General features: G+C 48.2%; 5 protein-coding genes across 5 annotated transcripts; 1 reads left to right on the top strand and 4 right to left on the bottom strand.

The window, feature by feature from the left end:
• Window positions 1-62: 62 nt before the first annotated feature.
• Window positions 63-5022, bottom strand: DFJ58DRAFT_772061 (SAC3/GANP/Nin1/mts3/eIF-3 p25 family-domain-containing protein). Its single transcript, XM_041389194.1, has 14 exons — window positions 4582-5022; window positions 4352-4531; window positions 4188-4295; window positions 3893-4130; window positions 3016-3840; window positions 1946-2964; window positions 1581-1888; window positions 1389-1530; window positions 1185-1338; window positions 1049-1126; window positions 847-997; window positions 694-797; window positions 404-641; window positions 63-351 (listed from the first exon to the last, which is right to left on the bottom strand). Exons 1-14 carry the CDS (start codon window positions 4966-4968, stop codon window positions 135-137), a joined length of 4149 nt encoding a protein of 1382 aa, XP_041247351.1. The 5' UTR covers window positions 4969-5022; the 3' UTR covers window positions 63-134.
• A 702-nt stretch (window positions 5023-5724) lies between these two features.
• DFJ58DRAFT_655499 (uncharacterized protein) lies at window positions 5725-6021 on the top strand (the record flags this gene model as incomplete). The annotated part of the gene is made up of 2 exons (XM_041381854.1): window positions 5725-5815; window positions 5882-6021. The coding sequence occupies 2 exons, from the start codon at window positions 5725-5727 to the stop codon at window positions 6019-6021; spliced, it is 231 nt and encodes a 76-aa protein (XP_041247350.1).
• Window positions 6022-6257: 236 nt separating this feature from the next.
• DFJ58DRAFT_187223 (copper radical oxidase-like protein) lies at window positions 6258-10415 on the bottom strand. The gene is made up of 17 exons (XM_041379109.1): window positions 10144-10415; window positions 10005-10090; window positions 9811-9953; window positions 9564-9756; window positions 9383-9510; window positions 8975-9331; window positions 8850-8928; window positions 8675-8800; window positions 8491-8624; window positions 8258-8439; window positions 7986-8209; window positions 7807-7933; window positions 7538-7757; window positions 7217-7488; window positions 7119-7158; window positions 6653-7066; window positions 6258-6600 (listed from the first exon to the last, which is right to left on the bottom strand). The coding sequence occupies exons 1-17, from the start codon at window positions 10192-10194 to the stop codon at window positions 6353-6355; spliced, it is 3024 nt and encodes a 1007-aa protein (XP_041247349.1). The 5' UTR covers window positions 10195-10415; the 3' UTR covers window positions 6258-6352.
• A 490-nt stretch (window positions 10416-10905) lies between these two features.
• DFJ58DRAFT_866295 (p115 like vesicle tethering protein) lies at window positions 10906-14317 on the bottom strand (the record flags this gene model as incomplete). The annotated part of the gene is made up of 12 exons (XM_041394183.1): window positions 10906-11519; window positions 11683-11895; window positions 11935-12064; window positions 12118-12191; window positions 12219-12575; window positions 12627-12687; window positions 12742-12972; window positions 13033-13122; window positions 13163-13345; window positions 13396-13517; window positions 13796-14205; window positions 14262-14317. The coding sequence occupies 12 exons, from the start codon at window positions 14315-14317 to the stop codon at window positions 11113-11115; spliced, it is 2334 nt and encodes a 777-aa protein (XP_041247348.1). The 3' UTR covers window positions 10906-11112.
• A 754-nt stretch (window positions 14318-15071) lies between these two features.
• On the bottom strand, window positions 15072-15655 carry DFJ58DRAFT_724580 (uncharacterized protein; the record flags this gene model as incomplete). Its single annotated transcript, XM_041385124.1, has 3 exons — window positions 15072-15115; window positions 15170-15425; window positions 15476-15655. 3 exons carry the CDS (start codon window positions 15653-15655, stop codon window positions 15072-15074), a joined length of 480 nt encoding a protein of 159 aa, XP_041247347.1.
• Window positions 15656-15685: the final 30 nt, after the last annotated feature.

Here is a 15685-nt window from a genome sequence, read left to right as displayed (position 1 = left end):
AGTTTTTTGTACTGATTACTTGTTGAACAATAAGATTCCCCACGAGAACCTTGCTGATTGATGCGAAGGAACATATAGTGATAAGTAATACAGAGATATGCAATAACATCATTTATAAAGGACTATTATGTCTGTCATTTGGGACTGCCAAACTTGGTCCGTATATCCCTAGTAAGAGCACGAAGCATAGCGGATGTGACCACTGTGGACTTATCCTCAGGAGGTAAAGATGTGGTGATGCTGATCGAGGGCGATGTGTAGGCAGGACTAGCGATGCTCAATGGAGGACTTCCACCGTCGCTAGATTCATCAGAGGCGGATAATCTCCTCCGCTTGGCAGGGGTGGAAAACCTGTGAGATGACAGTCAGTCAAGTTAGGACATTTTTATCATCAACGACGGACCGGCTGGATGACGCATTAATTGATGCAGTACGTTTACATGTCTGTCGCAGCTTCACGGAATGAAGAGCATTGAGCTCATCCGAGTAAGAACCCTGCTCAGTTGATATTTTCAATGTCACTGCATCGAGACGGGTCTTCCGTATGAGGATGGGGTTTACAGCTTTGGGGCTGAAGCGTTGAGTCGACGACACCTGAGCGACGTCATATATATATTGAACAAAGGACATCGAGGGAAATTCTACAGTGAACAAGTTTGAGCTGCGCACACAATCCATGCGGAGATAGCATACCTCGGTCAAGGGCCTGGTGCGATCTCAGATCACCTGCGAGATGTCTACCGGGATCTTGCAACGATGGATTGTCCAGCCATTGGAAAACCGCATCAAACATTGAGCTGTTGGGTGATAAGCAAGAGAAAGGTGCGGGAAGGAAACATGATGTACTCTGAGTCTCTGACGTGTTGCAGCTCCAGGTTGGGCAGAACATCAACATCTCCAAAGATACTGCCACCCATCAGTTGAAGCGCAGCACCAGAGATGGTGTTGAGAAGCTCTATACACAACTCTAGGAATCTCCCAAGGAAACCCCAGTCAACTGGTAATCGTCGTCAGTACTGAGCATTCAGCAGCACCGATATTTACTTACATTCCCCATTGATTGTGGATTGCTCTAATCGCTGGGAAGTAAATGTCTGCCATATGGGTTTCCACTGCGTGAAGAGGTCTGTCCCAAAATTAGATGCCAAACTTTGAAAAGTATATCGTAAACCCCAACAACATACCTAGTACAGACATCCACCGCACGAGTTTGCCTTCAGTATCAACTTTAACTGACTGCAAGGCGGACTGAAACCTAGAGTCAAGGTCCAAGGCAGTAGATGTCAATGATAGATCAACATGGGAAGACGCGATTTCATCGTGCAGTATTGCAGCAATCTTCAAAATGTTCAGCCGTTACTCGATTTTCAGAACAACATTGAGTGTACCATATCACTAAAATCGGAAGAAGAGTCGGGCTCCCCGCCAGGCCAAGATATCGTCAAGAGAGATGGAATGAAATGTCGATCAGGAGGTAACGACTCGATAATATCTCGTAAACGTGAGCAATCATCCAGCATTCGATATTTTCTACCATGCATAAGTTAGTAACTCGTAGCAAGCAGCTCATCACAGCTAACCTTTCGAGAGGGTCTTCAACCTCACCAACCGGGGTTCGCTCGAAAATGATGATACCCGGGTATAATGCTCTGTTGTTGTGTGGCTGCGGCACCACTGGTATTTGGAATACATTGGCGTCCTTCCAGCTGCCAGAGTCCGGTACATCGAATTTCAGCTCAAGCCAAATGGCAGTCCCATCATTATCCTGGTTCAAGGACAGCCAGGCAGACCAACTTTCTGGAATGGTGCGTGACGTGGCCTTCAGGTGTTGCTGCAGCGCATGGAGGAAAGATCCACGAGCCCAGCGCCGTTCGTTTTCTTCACGATTCTAAGATTACAATGCATTCAAAAGGTGTGGCACACTTAATACGGACGATGTACCGACCTTTTCGAACCGCTTCACAAGTTCTTCATCGCTGGCCGGTGGCTGGTATTCGCTGGACAAGCGATTCCTGAGCCGCTTCCTAACGGGGCTGGGTCGTTCTGGCGTAACTACTTTGCGCTTGTTCTCTTGTGGCAATGAGCTAGTACTCTTCGAAAGTCGCTCCGTGTGTACGCGCTGACTATAGGCCTCGCTTCGGAGACAAGCCTCCTTCCACTTGGTACGATTAGCGGTTCCTTCCCTCCATTCATGGAAGGCCTCCTTGATTACCAAGCTCCTTCGAGCAAATGCAAAAGCTTTGGATTCGAGCGTTTCTTGGTCCACGTTGCTGGTGGGCGACGAAGCCGATGCCTTGCCGTTGAGTGGGCTTTCCAGTTTAGTTAAAACTGTCTCAAGATCAGTAGCGGTTATTCCTGAACGCAAGGGAGTCTGGACGGAGTCACGTCGGTGTAAATTGGCCATAGAACCAAGTGTTGATCTTGTCCCGGGCGACGAAAGTACCAGTGGGCTCAGAATTTCAGTAGGGGAAGCAGCAAGCGAAGTAGGTTGAAGTTTTTTGAGAGACCCGAAAACGGACTTGGTGGATGTGCCAGAGATGGTCGAAGGGATATATATCGGCGCAGTAGGTGTTGACGGTAAAGATATTGGCTGCTGTCTACTCAAAGGTGGCGGTTGAGAAGGTGGTGTTTCATCTAAGCTGCCGAAAGAATCACAGGGAACACCGAAAGTTGGTTGTGAAGCGACGGGAGACGGAGGAACTGGAGGTTGGTATGAGGGTGTAGGTTGTGTAACAATCGGAGAAAGCGATGGAGCAAATACTGGTGCACGAGGATTAAGAGGTTGTATAGATGACGCAGCCTTGTTGACTTCGGGTACCGAAGAAAGTTTTGGGGAAGGGGGTAATGGTTTACTAAAGGTAGGGGGAGGAGGCGCTGGTGGCACTGTAAATGGAATCTGAACCTTGTTCTCGCTGGGCGCTGTTGGGATCGGAGGTGGAGGTTGATCAAAAACTGGAGGTTGGCCTAAGTGAAGATGTGATTAAACAAGAAATCGGAAATAAATTGCACACAAACCCGAAGAGGGTGCTTGGCTAAAGATAGAGGTCCTAGTTGCAGAGGATCCAAATACTGATGTAGGGACGGCAGCTGTGCCAAAACTAAACTCGTTCGTGGACCCGAATGCTGATGTCTGGAATGTCGTCGTCCCGAATACATTGGGAACGGAAGTCAGATTTGAAAACGCAGACTTTGGTGATTGTGGTGCAGGTTGAGAAGCGTTCAAGAATGCTGATTCAGTGGGTTTTGGACCAAATGTATCATTAAGCCACTCGGTTCCGCTTCGCTGCGGGGGCTTCGGGGAAGATTGTGGCACATCCACCAAGTTAGCCTCGAAGGGTGGCTCCTCTTCTTCGTGCATAGCGTCTGGTTCTTCGTGCATAACGTCTGGTTCATCGACAACAGCGTCATAATGCTCATCTACGACAGCAGAGCTGCCATCGATGATATCCGAAATGGTGAGATTTTCCCGCAGGCTTTCAATATCGTCGACGGTGTCGGTGCCAAATAAGTGCTCTATGATGCATGCGACCAGATATATCATGGCGTAGTTTCCTTCCCCCTGGAGCACTATGATCAATTCGTTGAAGACCCAAAGCGCCTCGTTATCAACGGAAAGAGGAGAGCTTCTGCTGATGGGGGCACTCTTCGCCTGTACGAGGAGCCGGAATTTGGTCGTGAGCTTGAATACCGAATGCTCGAGGATAAAGGAAGGGATATCCTCATGCCGCTCTTTTTGATCACGAATATGGATCAGACGATGATAGACTCGCATTTCGAGCTCTGTTGGTGATTGATATTTTCCTCGCTGGTCCTCGTAAAACTCCTTCAGACTTTGAAGAGCTGTAAGCACAATTATCATAAAGAAAGTTCGTCAAGTGGCGAGTCCACGCACTGTACTTCAGCTGCTGTTCCTCCAGACTGACCTGGGATCCGGGTCGGTCGCGCTCCAGATGAAGACCAAGGATGTGAAACCGTGCACATCTATCATGGCACTCAATTGCGATGGAACCCATTTCATGCTGCATCGTAAAGTCACTTCGTACAGCACGCGAACGATCACGAATGAAATTGAAGGTTGCAGAAAAACCGCCTCGGGGAAGCAGGTCGTGGAAAAGATAGTCGAGTGTGCGCTGCCATAGATTAAATTAAATTATAGGTGCATAGAATACCATATTGGAGCAACATACCCGAAGAACTTTTGGAGGACGAAGATCGGAGGGTAGCGTCTTGTCACCAGCTGCCCGTTCATACATTTTGACAGCTCTCTTGTGATCGACGCGTTTGGTCCCTGGAACCTAACAAGTAATCAGCGCAGATATCTAGCACACTCACGAATTAAATGTCCTCATACAATTTCCCACTCAAAGAGGTTGTTCTCGCGTTCACGGCGGTAGCGTTCGAATCTCGGGCACATATCCATGCATGTGCCGACCATTGTGATAGCATCTTCCAGTCGTTTTGGCACATTGGGATCGTCCATTTTGCCCTCTGCAATGGCTGTCTTGCGCTCGACTTCGCGCGCTTTCACAAGCTGCAGATTCGAGTAAAGGTAATATACACCGAAAGAAACATATGGCCCACCTCTTTCCAGAATCGTTCCCTTTCCTCGAGAGTATCTGGCTCTTGGTGTTCGGCTTCATCTACATCAGTGGCATCCTCCACTTCGCTATTGTCCCCTTCGCTGGCAGCAGCTGACCCAGTATCTAGAGCGCCTCCTTGACGGAAATTCATTGTAGTATTATGAAATTTGCCACGGGTGCCTCTTCCTCGACCCCGACTTCCTCTGTGCCCTCCACGCTCCCATCGCTCGGTGTCAGCGCCTCCATGAGGTGTGCTACTTCTGCTGGTGGCATTGTCCGCGACCCAATGCTTGTTTTTATGGTGCGCTCTTCGTCCTGTTCCAACGTTGTCATGGTGGGCACCGTTTGCGCGTCCTCTCTGTGTTCGGAAGTGGGTGGTGGACTCCATGTTGCCGACTGCACTGGTGGTCACAGTCGGTCTTGACAGAATATCACACCTTGTCTTGTTGACGGTGTTTAATGGTGTTTATTTCCAAAGGCTTTGAACAATAGAGCCAAACAATGTCTATGTAAGTACTAGTAGTAATTAGTAAGCGGTAAGCTTGAATCTTATTACTCTTCATACCATGTCTGATGCTCTAGGCATGTGCTGTGACCTCGGACTCACTTCGTGCTGCGACGTCATGGCTGGAATATGTCTTTACTTCATGTCCATACGTAAGAACCACGATTTCTTGAGCATTGTTTAATGCAAATATGCACTGCCAGGACAATGCACAGAGCACCTCTGTAGTACTAGCTGCTGCTCATGTAGAAAGGCCATTGACGACACACCATCCGACGCTGAAAGAGCGCCTCTCATCTGCGAGAACAGACAGCCTAGTCCCCATCCACCGATGCATATAATTAAATGCTCGTAATATTGGGCGCGCACGCTGTACCAACTAGTAGGTATGTGGTGTCCTACCTTAGTGGACAAAGCTAAACCAGTAATCATTTTCAGATATACCAATATTGTATCATCACTGTATCTCATACCACAGGAAAATTATTACTTGGGCAACTATGGTAGACAGTTCCACATAAATGACGAATATTTATAAAACGAGCGAGCGAAATGAGTGTCGAATACATAGGGGCTTTGAACAATAGAGCCAAACAATGCCTATGTTGGAAAGCGGCATGCATGAACCTTATTCACACCATGTCTGATACTCTAGGCACGTGTTGCGCGCTTGGACTCACTGCGTGCTGCGATGTCATGGCTGGAATATGTCTTGATTTCATGTCCATACGTAAGCACTACGATTTCATGAGCATCGTTTAATGCAATTCTGCACTGGTAGAACATCCATGCACAGAGCACCTCTGTAGTACTAGCTGCTGCTCATGTAGAAAGGCCATTGACGACACTACATCCGACGTTGAAAGAGCGCCTCTCATCTACGAGAACAGACAGCCTAGTCCCCATCCACCGATGCATAGCACTGAATGCTTGTAATCTTGGGCACACACCGTCTCGTTGGTGTTGTACCATTGTACCAACTAGTAGCTGGTATGTGGTGTCCTACCTTAGACATGGACGAGGCTAAACCAGTAATCATTTTCAGATAAACTAAAGTTGTATCACCACTGTACCTCATACCACAGGAAATTATTACTTCCCGGCCATCATCACAGGTATAATAGACAGTTCTACATAAATGAAGAATATTTATAAAACGAGCGAAATGAGCGTGACTCGAGAATACATAGGGTATACTTGAAGAACAATCGAAGAAGTCCAAACGCAAAGAATGTTCAAAAGAAGGTATAACGAAGGAGGGGTTGGTTTAAACACCTGGCTTGGTAAAGTCAGGGTAATCAGGCCAGTTGCCCAACTGTGCAGGGTCACCTCCGATGCGGACCCAAGCAGAGTGCGATGGCGTCGGACCGTCCAAAATGAAAAGCTGATGCCATCCAGGTGGACTTACATACGCATTCGGGGGTGCTGTGATGGTACAGGTGTTCCCAGAGCACGAAAACGCAGGGAAGAGAATCCTCCCACCGCTCATGACGTTTCCGTGCGTGCTAGACGAAGCTATATATCATAATCAGAAACCGATCCATCTATAATCACCAGCCTTGCTTACCCGCCACGAGTGAGATACGCATGGTGTTCGTCGTTCCCTGGAACAAAGTCACCGTAATAATATACTGCCCACCCAGCTTCCAGTCAGTCTCAGTAATTTTGAACTCTGGTTGCATGAATCCTCGATTGAGGTATGGTGGAACATAAACCTCAATGCGCATTTCCTCTGGGTACACACGGGACCCGTTGGGATAGTTCGTCTGCGGGTCTGAACCAGACACCAGGACACGCCCGTCGGGCAGAAGGGTCGCTTCGGAGTGATACAAACGAGCTACAATGGTATTGTTGAGGATGGAGATACGCTGACCAATCGGCTGTGAAGGGTCGTATAGAATTGCGCCAAGATTGGGATCTGTCGCAAGGCCAAAGCCAGCAACACCTTGATGAGCGCCGTTCATAATCAAATACGTGCCATCTGCGATCGATGTATTATTAATGTCGAGCCTGTCATTCGTCATAATATTTACCTGGCAGAGTCGTGATGCAAGGCATCACCCGTTTAGAAGGCTGAAGTTGGCACATCTTAGCATCAAACCTTAACTTTCCCAAAATCAAATTGGCTCACCATACGTTCCAACGTCCATCTCGCATTCGGTACTTCGGGGGCAATCGAGATGCAGTTGTCCAGTGCAATAGCGGCTCCAATCGTCGAGCCACCACATATGAGAACCTCGATCGGATCGGTGTATGGAGCGTACTGTGGCAAAAGTACCGCAGACCCTTCCATCGGGTACGTCCGGCCTGCGAGAAAGTTGTTCACGGCCCCCGGCATATTTGGTAGCACGGTCACCGTGTCAAAGGTGATAGGGTCAAGAATGCGAGCCTCATTGTAATACCCTTGTTACGTTCTGTAAGAAATAGTGCATCTCACCCATAATGTACGTACCAATGAAGAACCGACCACTAGGCAGCACCATTAGGAATGGGTAGAGATTGTAGGGGTCTGTCCGTTGAAGATAGTCCAATGTAACGACCGTGTCGCCACCAGGGGGCGCTGGAAGGATCTCGAGGCTGGGCTGCGGGGAAGCATTACTTCCCGACTCTCCGCCAACGACCAAAATACTTCCATTTGGCATCATCATCGCGGTAGGATACCATCGGCCACGCTGAGCACGATAAGTATAATGAGCTAAATACCAATAGTTCAGAGCTTACCTGAAGTGTAAGCTCATTAACATTTTCTTCCCAGTCATTGGTACCATTGACACCAGGGCTCCCATCCGGCGTATATAATCTCACACCAAAAGTCGAGGAAAGCGACCATCCGCCTACATTGATTTGCCTAATTGTTCCAATGTGAGCGTGAGCCTGATATGCCAAGTGAGACGTCAAACCTTCCTCCCAAGTCTGGTAGAATAATACTACCAGAACAAAACACGTCCGTCTGCACATGCATCTCGCGCCAAGCCAGCTGGTAATTGTCCACCAAACTGAGATCCAACTCGTACGCGCCAGTAGAATTATCATATTCCGAGGTACCCCACTTCTCGAGGAAAGTGACTTTGTTGTTGATGCCCACAGTGGCAATGAGAGGGACGACGAGACCGCCTATTAAGAACTGCATAGATTATAAGTGTTTTGTATATTCAAGACAGATGGGACGCACCTCATAGTAGCCAGTATTCGCGGGGGTGTTCCACGTATTCATCGTCCCGTTCCAATAATAGGTAGACAACCTGTTTCCTGCTCCACACAGGTGGATTGGGTCTCCTGAGCAAGCCATGTTACACTGTGAATCCGAGACATACGTCCCATCAACCGCCGTGATATCACTGACGTCGCCACAGACTTGTCTCTATCAGCAATCCACAAGAAGCTGTAGCGAATCAATGCGCTTACAACACTGGACTCCGTATTCAAGGCCAGCTACGGGATACCCGAAGGCAGCACACTGGTTCAAGCACGCATCGACAGTATTGTTCGTGTCCCATTCATTTTCATATTGGAATGTCCGAGGCCCAGTGGATGGTTCCCTGTATGGTAACATCAGTATCGCAAGCATAGGCAGTGAAGAATCGCTAACGCCAAACAGCCTTCATATACCCATTGTCCAGGCAAGTTTGTGGTTTGCAGCACAGGAACAGGGAGTAATGTTATATTTCCATTGGAGGAGTAAACAGACAGTAGGTTTGGACCACCGCATGCCTCACTAGTTCACGTCAAGAACATAGAACGTGCGAATTGAAGAAGACACGCACATCGCATTTCCACCACAGGCCATGTTGCACTCACTGTCTGTGCCCTTCGTAGCACCATTGATGAGATAATCACCACAGTCTAGAAGAAGTGTCAGAAGAGGTGAAGAAGAAGATAGACTACTTACAGCATTGTGTGCTGTACTCTATGGCTGCAATGGTGAAGTTTTGCCCGGCACAGTTCGCGATACAACTCTCCACTATCATGTTACTGCTGTCAAATTCGTTGCCTATTACGCGCCCATTCACGTTGTCGACGTAGCATCCTCCATACGTCCAGTTTCCAGTTAAGCCAGATGTCACAGGCGAAACAGTGCTGAGACTGGCGGAATTGACAACAGGGGCAACTGTAATAGCCTGGGTGTAGCTATACATACTGAGTTGGTACGATCCTCCACAATACTCGGACGAATTTCCCGCGCATGTCATATCGCACCCTGCGTCTGGGGTGGGACCAGAATTGTTCTCGATGGTCATGCCGCAATCTGCAAAGACCTGTCAGCAAAAGGAACGTTTGACCGAAGATGCATGCGCACAGCATTCATCAGCGTATTCCATGCCTGCATAAGGGTATCCAGCATTGTAGCACGCGGTGGTACAAGATTCAACAGTAACGCTTCCGGTCACGCCGGTCCCGTATGGCAATGCTCGTGTCGCTGAGTCGCTGGTATAAATCCGGGTTAGTTCAGAATTCATGCTTGGCATAAGGGGACGCACTTGTAACATCCGAGCAACGACCAGTTGCCAAGGCTAGAGACCAGGATGGGCGGAGCGGGAGGCTGGACCCCGCTCCAGAATATATCCAGTCTGTTGCCAGCGCCACAGAATTCGCCAGCGTTACCAGTACAGGCCATGTCACAGTCTGATGAACTGACATTGGTAGCACCACTGAAGAAGTAGTTGCCGCAGTCTATGTGAAAGATGCAATGAAGAGCCATATAAATCAGTGTGAAATAACACGTACAACACTCCTGAGCATATCCGACGCCTGCGTAGGCATAGGCGTTGGAGCCAGTCGAACAGAAGTTGACGCATGACTCTATAGTCATATTCACAGTGTCTGTGTAGGTAGCTGCAGAAAGCGTTCTTGTACCATCAACACCATCGCTGGACGACGCCGGTCATAAAGTTTTCACAATCGTGAAAGAGTGTACTCACGTCCAGCATCCAAGGGCAGTCCAGGTTGTGTCGCGTCGGTGAAGATGGTGAAGATGGTGTGAGGGGAAACGATATGCATAGCCAGCCTGTGGAGAAGAGAGATGAGTGACTCTGTATTGCAGATAACATAAGCTCGTACTGCTGTGAGCGAGGATATGATCCAAATCAACGAGGTGGTGAGACCAGCCATCTCGTTGTGATCGAAACTTCCTCAAGAACACTGCATTTATAAATCCCAGAAGCACTTTGGTATCAAATTTTCTCGTAACCTGGATTCTGGAGACAGTTGGGAGAAACTGTCAAGGAGGAAAGGGACATCAAGGTACTTGGTTCCGTCGAACCTCGTGGCCAGCAGCCAAGCATTCAGGTCGCATCATTCGAGTTGAGCTGGCTAGGCTTGTTAATATCGGAGATTACGTATCCCTGGAAAAAAGGAAGGTTATCCATGAGTCGAGAGAAGAAAGAAGTAAATGATCGCTCTGACGGAGTAATAGATGGTTAAACCAATACGAGGCTCTTCGAATTCATTCAAAGTGCTTACCACGCAGCTCGAATTTGCGAATGCACGGTGTAGACGTGCAGTAGATACCTTGAAGCGAATACAAAGCGTCCTTGCCATACTATGAACTCTTAATCCAAATCATGCAAATAAAACCAGAGTACTACCCAACTCACCCGCTATCTCCATGTGATTGCATGTATGTACGTGGGTTGCGAACAGCACATCAGGCACACGATCACGAAGTTAGGCGCTCGGGCATGATATACAAGAACGAAAGGTCAAGCCCTTTTTATGGATCGTGCATGAACGTAGCCAGGAATAGTCAAAGACTCACGTTTGACAAGACTGTGAATGTATGATCAGATGTAGGTTGCATGTAGAGTGGGCCTAGAAAACGCTTGATCTGAGTAGAAAACACACGGACATGAAGTACCTTAGGATCACATCAGATGGAGATGAAATTCGGAAGGATTGACCGCGGTGATGTCGGAATAGTTATAGGGAAGAGAACTTCGAATCAGAACGATGCCACTGGTGATCTGGAAAAGTGAGATGTTGAGATGCGGTAGTGCCCTAGCAGAAATAAAACTCGATCGGTACTGGACTTTACTCCTCACCTCCCTGATCTTCATCTTCTTCGTCATTGTCACCATCTGCCTCGTCCCCGGAAACTTCCATGCCTGCTTCTCTCATCCGCTGCTTGTTTCGTCTGCGCTTAGTGCTCAGGTTGTCGAGGAGGACCAGAAGATCCACCTGCTCCTTCTCGACCTCCCTCTTCTTGCCATCTGGTGTCTGCAACTCAGCCTCAAGCTCCGCAACACGCGCCTCTGAGTCAGCCAACTCTCGACTAATCATAGTAAGCAGCAGTATCCAGATACATCCATGACCACGTACCCGAGCTTCAGTAGCCGATAGCTCCTTGAGACGAAGTTGCAATGCATCTATCTCCTGCACCTGAGAGCGAATGTCGTCTTTGAGAGAATTGATGAGCATCGCGGACTCTGCACTTGGACCTGTTACCGCAAGTAAGTCAACGTGGTTGGTGATAGTCCTTGTCTTGCTACTGACCTGACGATGAAGCCAGAGTGCTAGGGTCCGTTGCCAGACCCCTCTGGATGGTATCTTTAAGGAAGTCATCAGATCAATGACATACAATAGAGAATACTGGTAGCGCACGTTGATTTGATTTCCAGAAGTCAACAAAAGACCAGTGGAGCCAGATTTCGCCTTCCTGTTCGGCGGGTGGAGTGTTTTGGAGTGCCTTGGATGGATAACAGAGTACCATGGATTCAGGGGCGATAGACTTGAACCAGTCGTGCTCTTGTACGCGAGTCATATGACCGAGAAGCACATCTACGCCTAAACGAGAGATGATGGGATACAGTAGCGCTGTTGAATACGCAAATATAAACACGTGTGAAAGACAACAGATGAAAGGCACATGCCGAGCGATCTCTCCCGGTTCCCGATTGAATTCATAACAGATGCCCAGTAGAAAGGCACAAAGTCCAGGGATGAGGTATTCCGACTCAGAAGTCTGATTAATAGGCTCCACTAACTATGGGTTCCTGAGGTCTCGTAAGTGTTCACAGAATCGGGCGAAAGACTCACTGTGCCCAGCCCGCCGGCTTCTAAGAATTCCCTTACGGCTTTAGGGTCATCCCAGAGCCACTGCAAGCAGGCAGCTGTACCCAACAATCAATCTATTCCACTCGTGTTCCTCATGGTCGTCCTCAGCCCTTGAGATAGGAAGCACAATGAGAGGTTCTCGGCAAAGAGGTGCAACAAACTCTGCGAGGCATCTTCCTCGTCCTCTCCCGGCGGCGTTGGCGCTGGAGTACTATCCGCAGGGACAAAAAGTGGTCCTTGACCCAAAGTCTCTCCCGGAATGTTGGAAGAAGGCTTGATAGACCGGGTGGAAGTTTTTGCTCTTGGGGAGCCAAATAGCAGATGAGCAAAGAGGAGTGTGGCGAGATGAGCAGAGGTTACGTTAGCGATGTTGGGAGGGGATGACGGGGAGAGGCAGAGAGTGTGCAGAAGGGGCGATATCATTGGAACCTCACTTGGTTCTGCAAATACAATCTGAATCGTCTTTGCCTGGTATGGAAGATGTTGCTTACGTTGGGGAGGAAGCATCCCTTGCACGATGGCATGTCTGATATCCTCTTTCCGCACAAAGTTCTATAATGTATCAATGCCGACCCTTTCTGCCGGAGGATGAGAACAATGACGTACATCAAAAGCAATTACAGCTGCGCTCCCTAGCTCAAGTCCCTCCTTGGTACGACCATCACTGTATAGCCCATTGTACTCTCCGTGGAGTGCGAGCTCTACAAGTGCATCAAGCGCGGACGCCGGCTCTAGTCTGTCCCATTCTTCTCCGTGTGTCTCAGGCACAGGCATATAGGGGATCAAAATCACCTCCGAGAGCGGGAGAGTCAACGTGCTAGGAAGGAGATGGAGAGCCTGACGCACGCATGCAATCAGGTTTTGTATTTTGTGAGATGCTTGCCGTAGAAAACGGACCTGAGACTTGGTATATGTTGGTGCGTTGGATGCAAGGGCTAGTTCGACAAAACCTCGCACGAAGACGGATAGTTCTTGGCTCTGAGGAAACTATGAAACAAATGTAGGAAGGATATTGGAATCTACTGACGCTGCCTTTAGACCCGACTAACATTCCCATGATACCAAACACCAGTGACACATTTACCACTTTTTGTGAGTCCCAAAATTGCAGTGCAAAGTCTTGTGGAGCTGAATCTTGCAGGGAAAGGTTGGACGGTAGGAGCAAGAGGGAGCATAACAACGCTGAAAGGGACGTTTCGCGGAAGTAACTCTATCGTAGAGATCAATGGAAATGCGCTTCAAGCAGAGTACATTAATCACCTGATTCGAACTATTATATCGAAGTAGACTGTCGACACATCGAAGTGCGTCCTGTGAGATCACACCTCCCTCCAATCCGCCTTCATGTGTGACAGTATTGAAGAGCTTTTCAAATGCACCTTCTGTATGTCAGGGCTTTGAGAAATAAGCATTTGAATCATGAGGCTTTCTGAAAGTGTATTGGTGTTAGTGAGGGTAATCAATGACTCTTATGCTGGCCTAGGTAGACCTGCATCGGATACTGTCATGAAACAGCTCTGCTACAGGTGGAACTTAAGGATGAGCACAGCTACGCGAGGACTAAGTTATGTTCGACATCCAACTTTGTCGAGACAGGTAGTATGAGCAGGTCTACCAGTGTACCACGCGTGGGACGAGATGGAGTAACTAAAATACACACCATTACGAATGATCTCGCGCTTATCCTCCAAGACGGCAATGATACTGGTGGCACCAGCAGGGGCCATGAGGAAATATCCTTGAATTTGAGAACGGCGGTTCTGTAGTAGCACCGAGAGCAACTGTAGTGTCGTATAACGGGTATAGAAGTGCGTGTCACCAAGGAGGGAGAACAAAACATGAACTGCCTGATCGTTTCCGATAACATAGTCCGTGTGTTGCAACGTAAGGTCCTTGGAATCGTCATCGGGTTCACAGAGCTGGGTAATAGTCTCGAGCACGGCCTTCGCTATTTCCGCATCTATTTCCACATCATTCTGCAGGACTTCGGGGAGACCAGGAAGGGCCCTTTCACCGACATCTTCCTTGCAATTGCGAGCCAAACCCTTCAAAGCAAGGACAGCAGCGCGTCTGTCCGCAAGGAGAGTAGAAGGAGACAACCGGTCACGATCGTGTCCTGCGCAGACTGAGGAGCGCCTGTTGGACCACGAAGGGCGATATAGGTCTGCGATAAAAAGTCCATGCGAGTCCAGCTTGAAGCTTGACGCTTGAAGACCAGGCTTACTATTGCTTGTTGCGCTACAACTAATGTGGAGTCTGCGAAATCGCAAACTGAATCTGCTGGTGTGACGTGCGTCAAAATCTCGCAGACTCGGCCTGTGATATGGCTGGTTACAGCAGTTTGCATAATGGTAGAGACCGGCGGTAATTCCCAAAAAAAAAGTGCATTTATTTCCGAAGAGTAGTCCTACCAAGATCGATTTTTATCTCAACAACGAAGCTATTGACATGATCCAAGTGACAACACTGATCAGACAAATCGAACGCAGATGACCAGCGAAAAAATTAAGTGATTCGGTGAAGTTCATCAGTAAACCCCAATTTTCTCCACAGACATAACATTTCCGACAGTTTCCCACAGTAACCCACAGCGCCCCACAGCGGCACAGAGCTCACAGTAGATTTCTCCCAGCATCGACATTTTCTGATACTAGTTCCTCACAGCAACCCACAGAGGGACAGAGCTCACAGGGTGTACAGCTGCTTACAGTGTTTGTCAGTAAAATACTAGTACTAGTCACCATTTCCATTTCTCAAGCGCTACTACTAGTATGTAGTTTGAGCTAGAGCTATACTTAGAAAATTAAAACAATTTGAAGCACATCCGCCAAGGTCAAGACATAAACAAAATTTCATGGCCGAATCATATTTAGTGAGAGTACTACTGCCAAATACAATGTTTCTATTTGATACAAATCAAAAGAAGGTACTTGTCATCAGTCCAACTGGATGGCGACCTGACGGCAGGATGCGAATGAGTCTATGATACGAAGGTGTTAGTTGGTAGTACTATGTAAATGATAGGCGTACTTACCGTGAAAATTGTGTGGCGCTGGGTGGTGAGAAAGACCATGTTTCCTGAATGTGATGCGCATATGACCCAATCCTACATCCGCCTTGTCAAGCTTGCGCTTAGAGATGGCGGACTTGTGTTTTGAAAGAGACGTCATGACTTCATGTTCTCGGACGATGCAATCGGCAAGTGTTTTCTCTGCATCGAATACATCACGTCGGGCCCTTGCAAGGTCCATGATGAGGTTGGCTTCAAGATCATCAACATCGTTGATGGTCTGTGGGCATGTGAACGAGCATTGCCTAGTAAGATATCACAGTCACTTACCATTGAGCCAATAGCGTCGACCACATCGTACAAATCTGCGATACCACTGCCAGAGTCACCCAGGACATAGTTGGCTTGCCACTTATTGCATCGCGGGCGCATACGTGACGCCAATGATACGTCACTATCACTAGAGACATTCAGATTGAGATGTATTGGTGTGTGGCTTGACTCGGACATGAGGGACTGAAAAACTAATATGTTCGGATT

Source organism: Suillus subalutaceus (assembly GCF_016647625.1).
Source record: "Suillus subalutaceus strain FC151 chromosome Unknown DFJ58scaffold_20, whole genome shotgun sequence".
NCBI classification, from domain to species: domain Eukaryota; kingdom Fungi; phylum Basidiomycota; class Agaricomycetes; order Boletales; family Suillaceae; genus Suillus; species Suillus subalutaceus.
Note: the sequence above shows the minus strand (reverse complement) of the source record. Positions and strands in the feature narration are given on the sequence as shown.

Coding starts and splice junctions, on each gene's coding strand:
- DFJ58DRAFT_772061 (XM_041389194.1), bottom strand. CDS start 4,968: ATGGAGTCCACCACCCACTTCCGAACACAGAGAGGACGCGCAAACGGT. Junction 4,296..4,351: donor ACCTCTTTGAGTGGGAAATT/GTATGAGGACAT, acceptor ATTACTTGTTAG/GTTCCAGGGACCAAACGCGT. Junction 998..1,048: donor ATCCACAATCAATGGGGAAT/GTAAGTAAATAT, acceptor GACGATTACCAG/TTGACTGGGGTTTCCTTGGG.
- DFJ58DRAFT_187223 (XM_041379109.1), bottom strand. CDS start 10,194: ATGGCTGGTCTCACCACCTCGTTGATTTGGATCATATCCTCGCTCACA. Junction 8,929..8,974: donor AGAGTACAGCACACAATGCT/GTAAGTAGTCTA, acceptor CACTTCTTCTAG/ACTGTGGTGATTATCTCATC. Junction 8,801..8,849: donor GCCTGTGGTGGAAATGCGAT/GTGCGTGTCTTC, acceptor GACGTGAACTAG/TGAGGCATGCGGTGGTCCAA.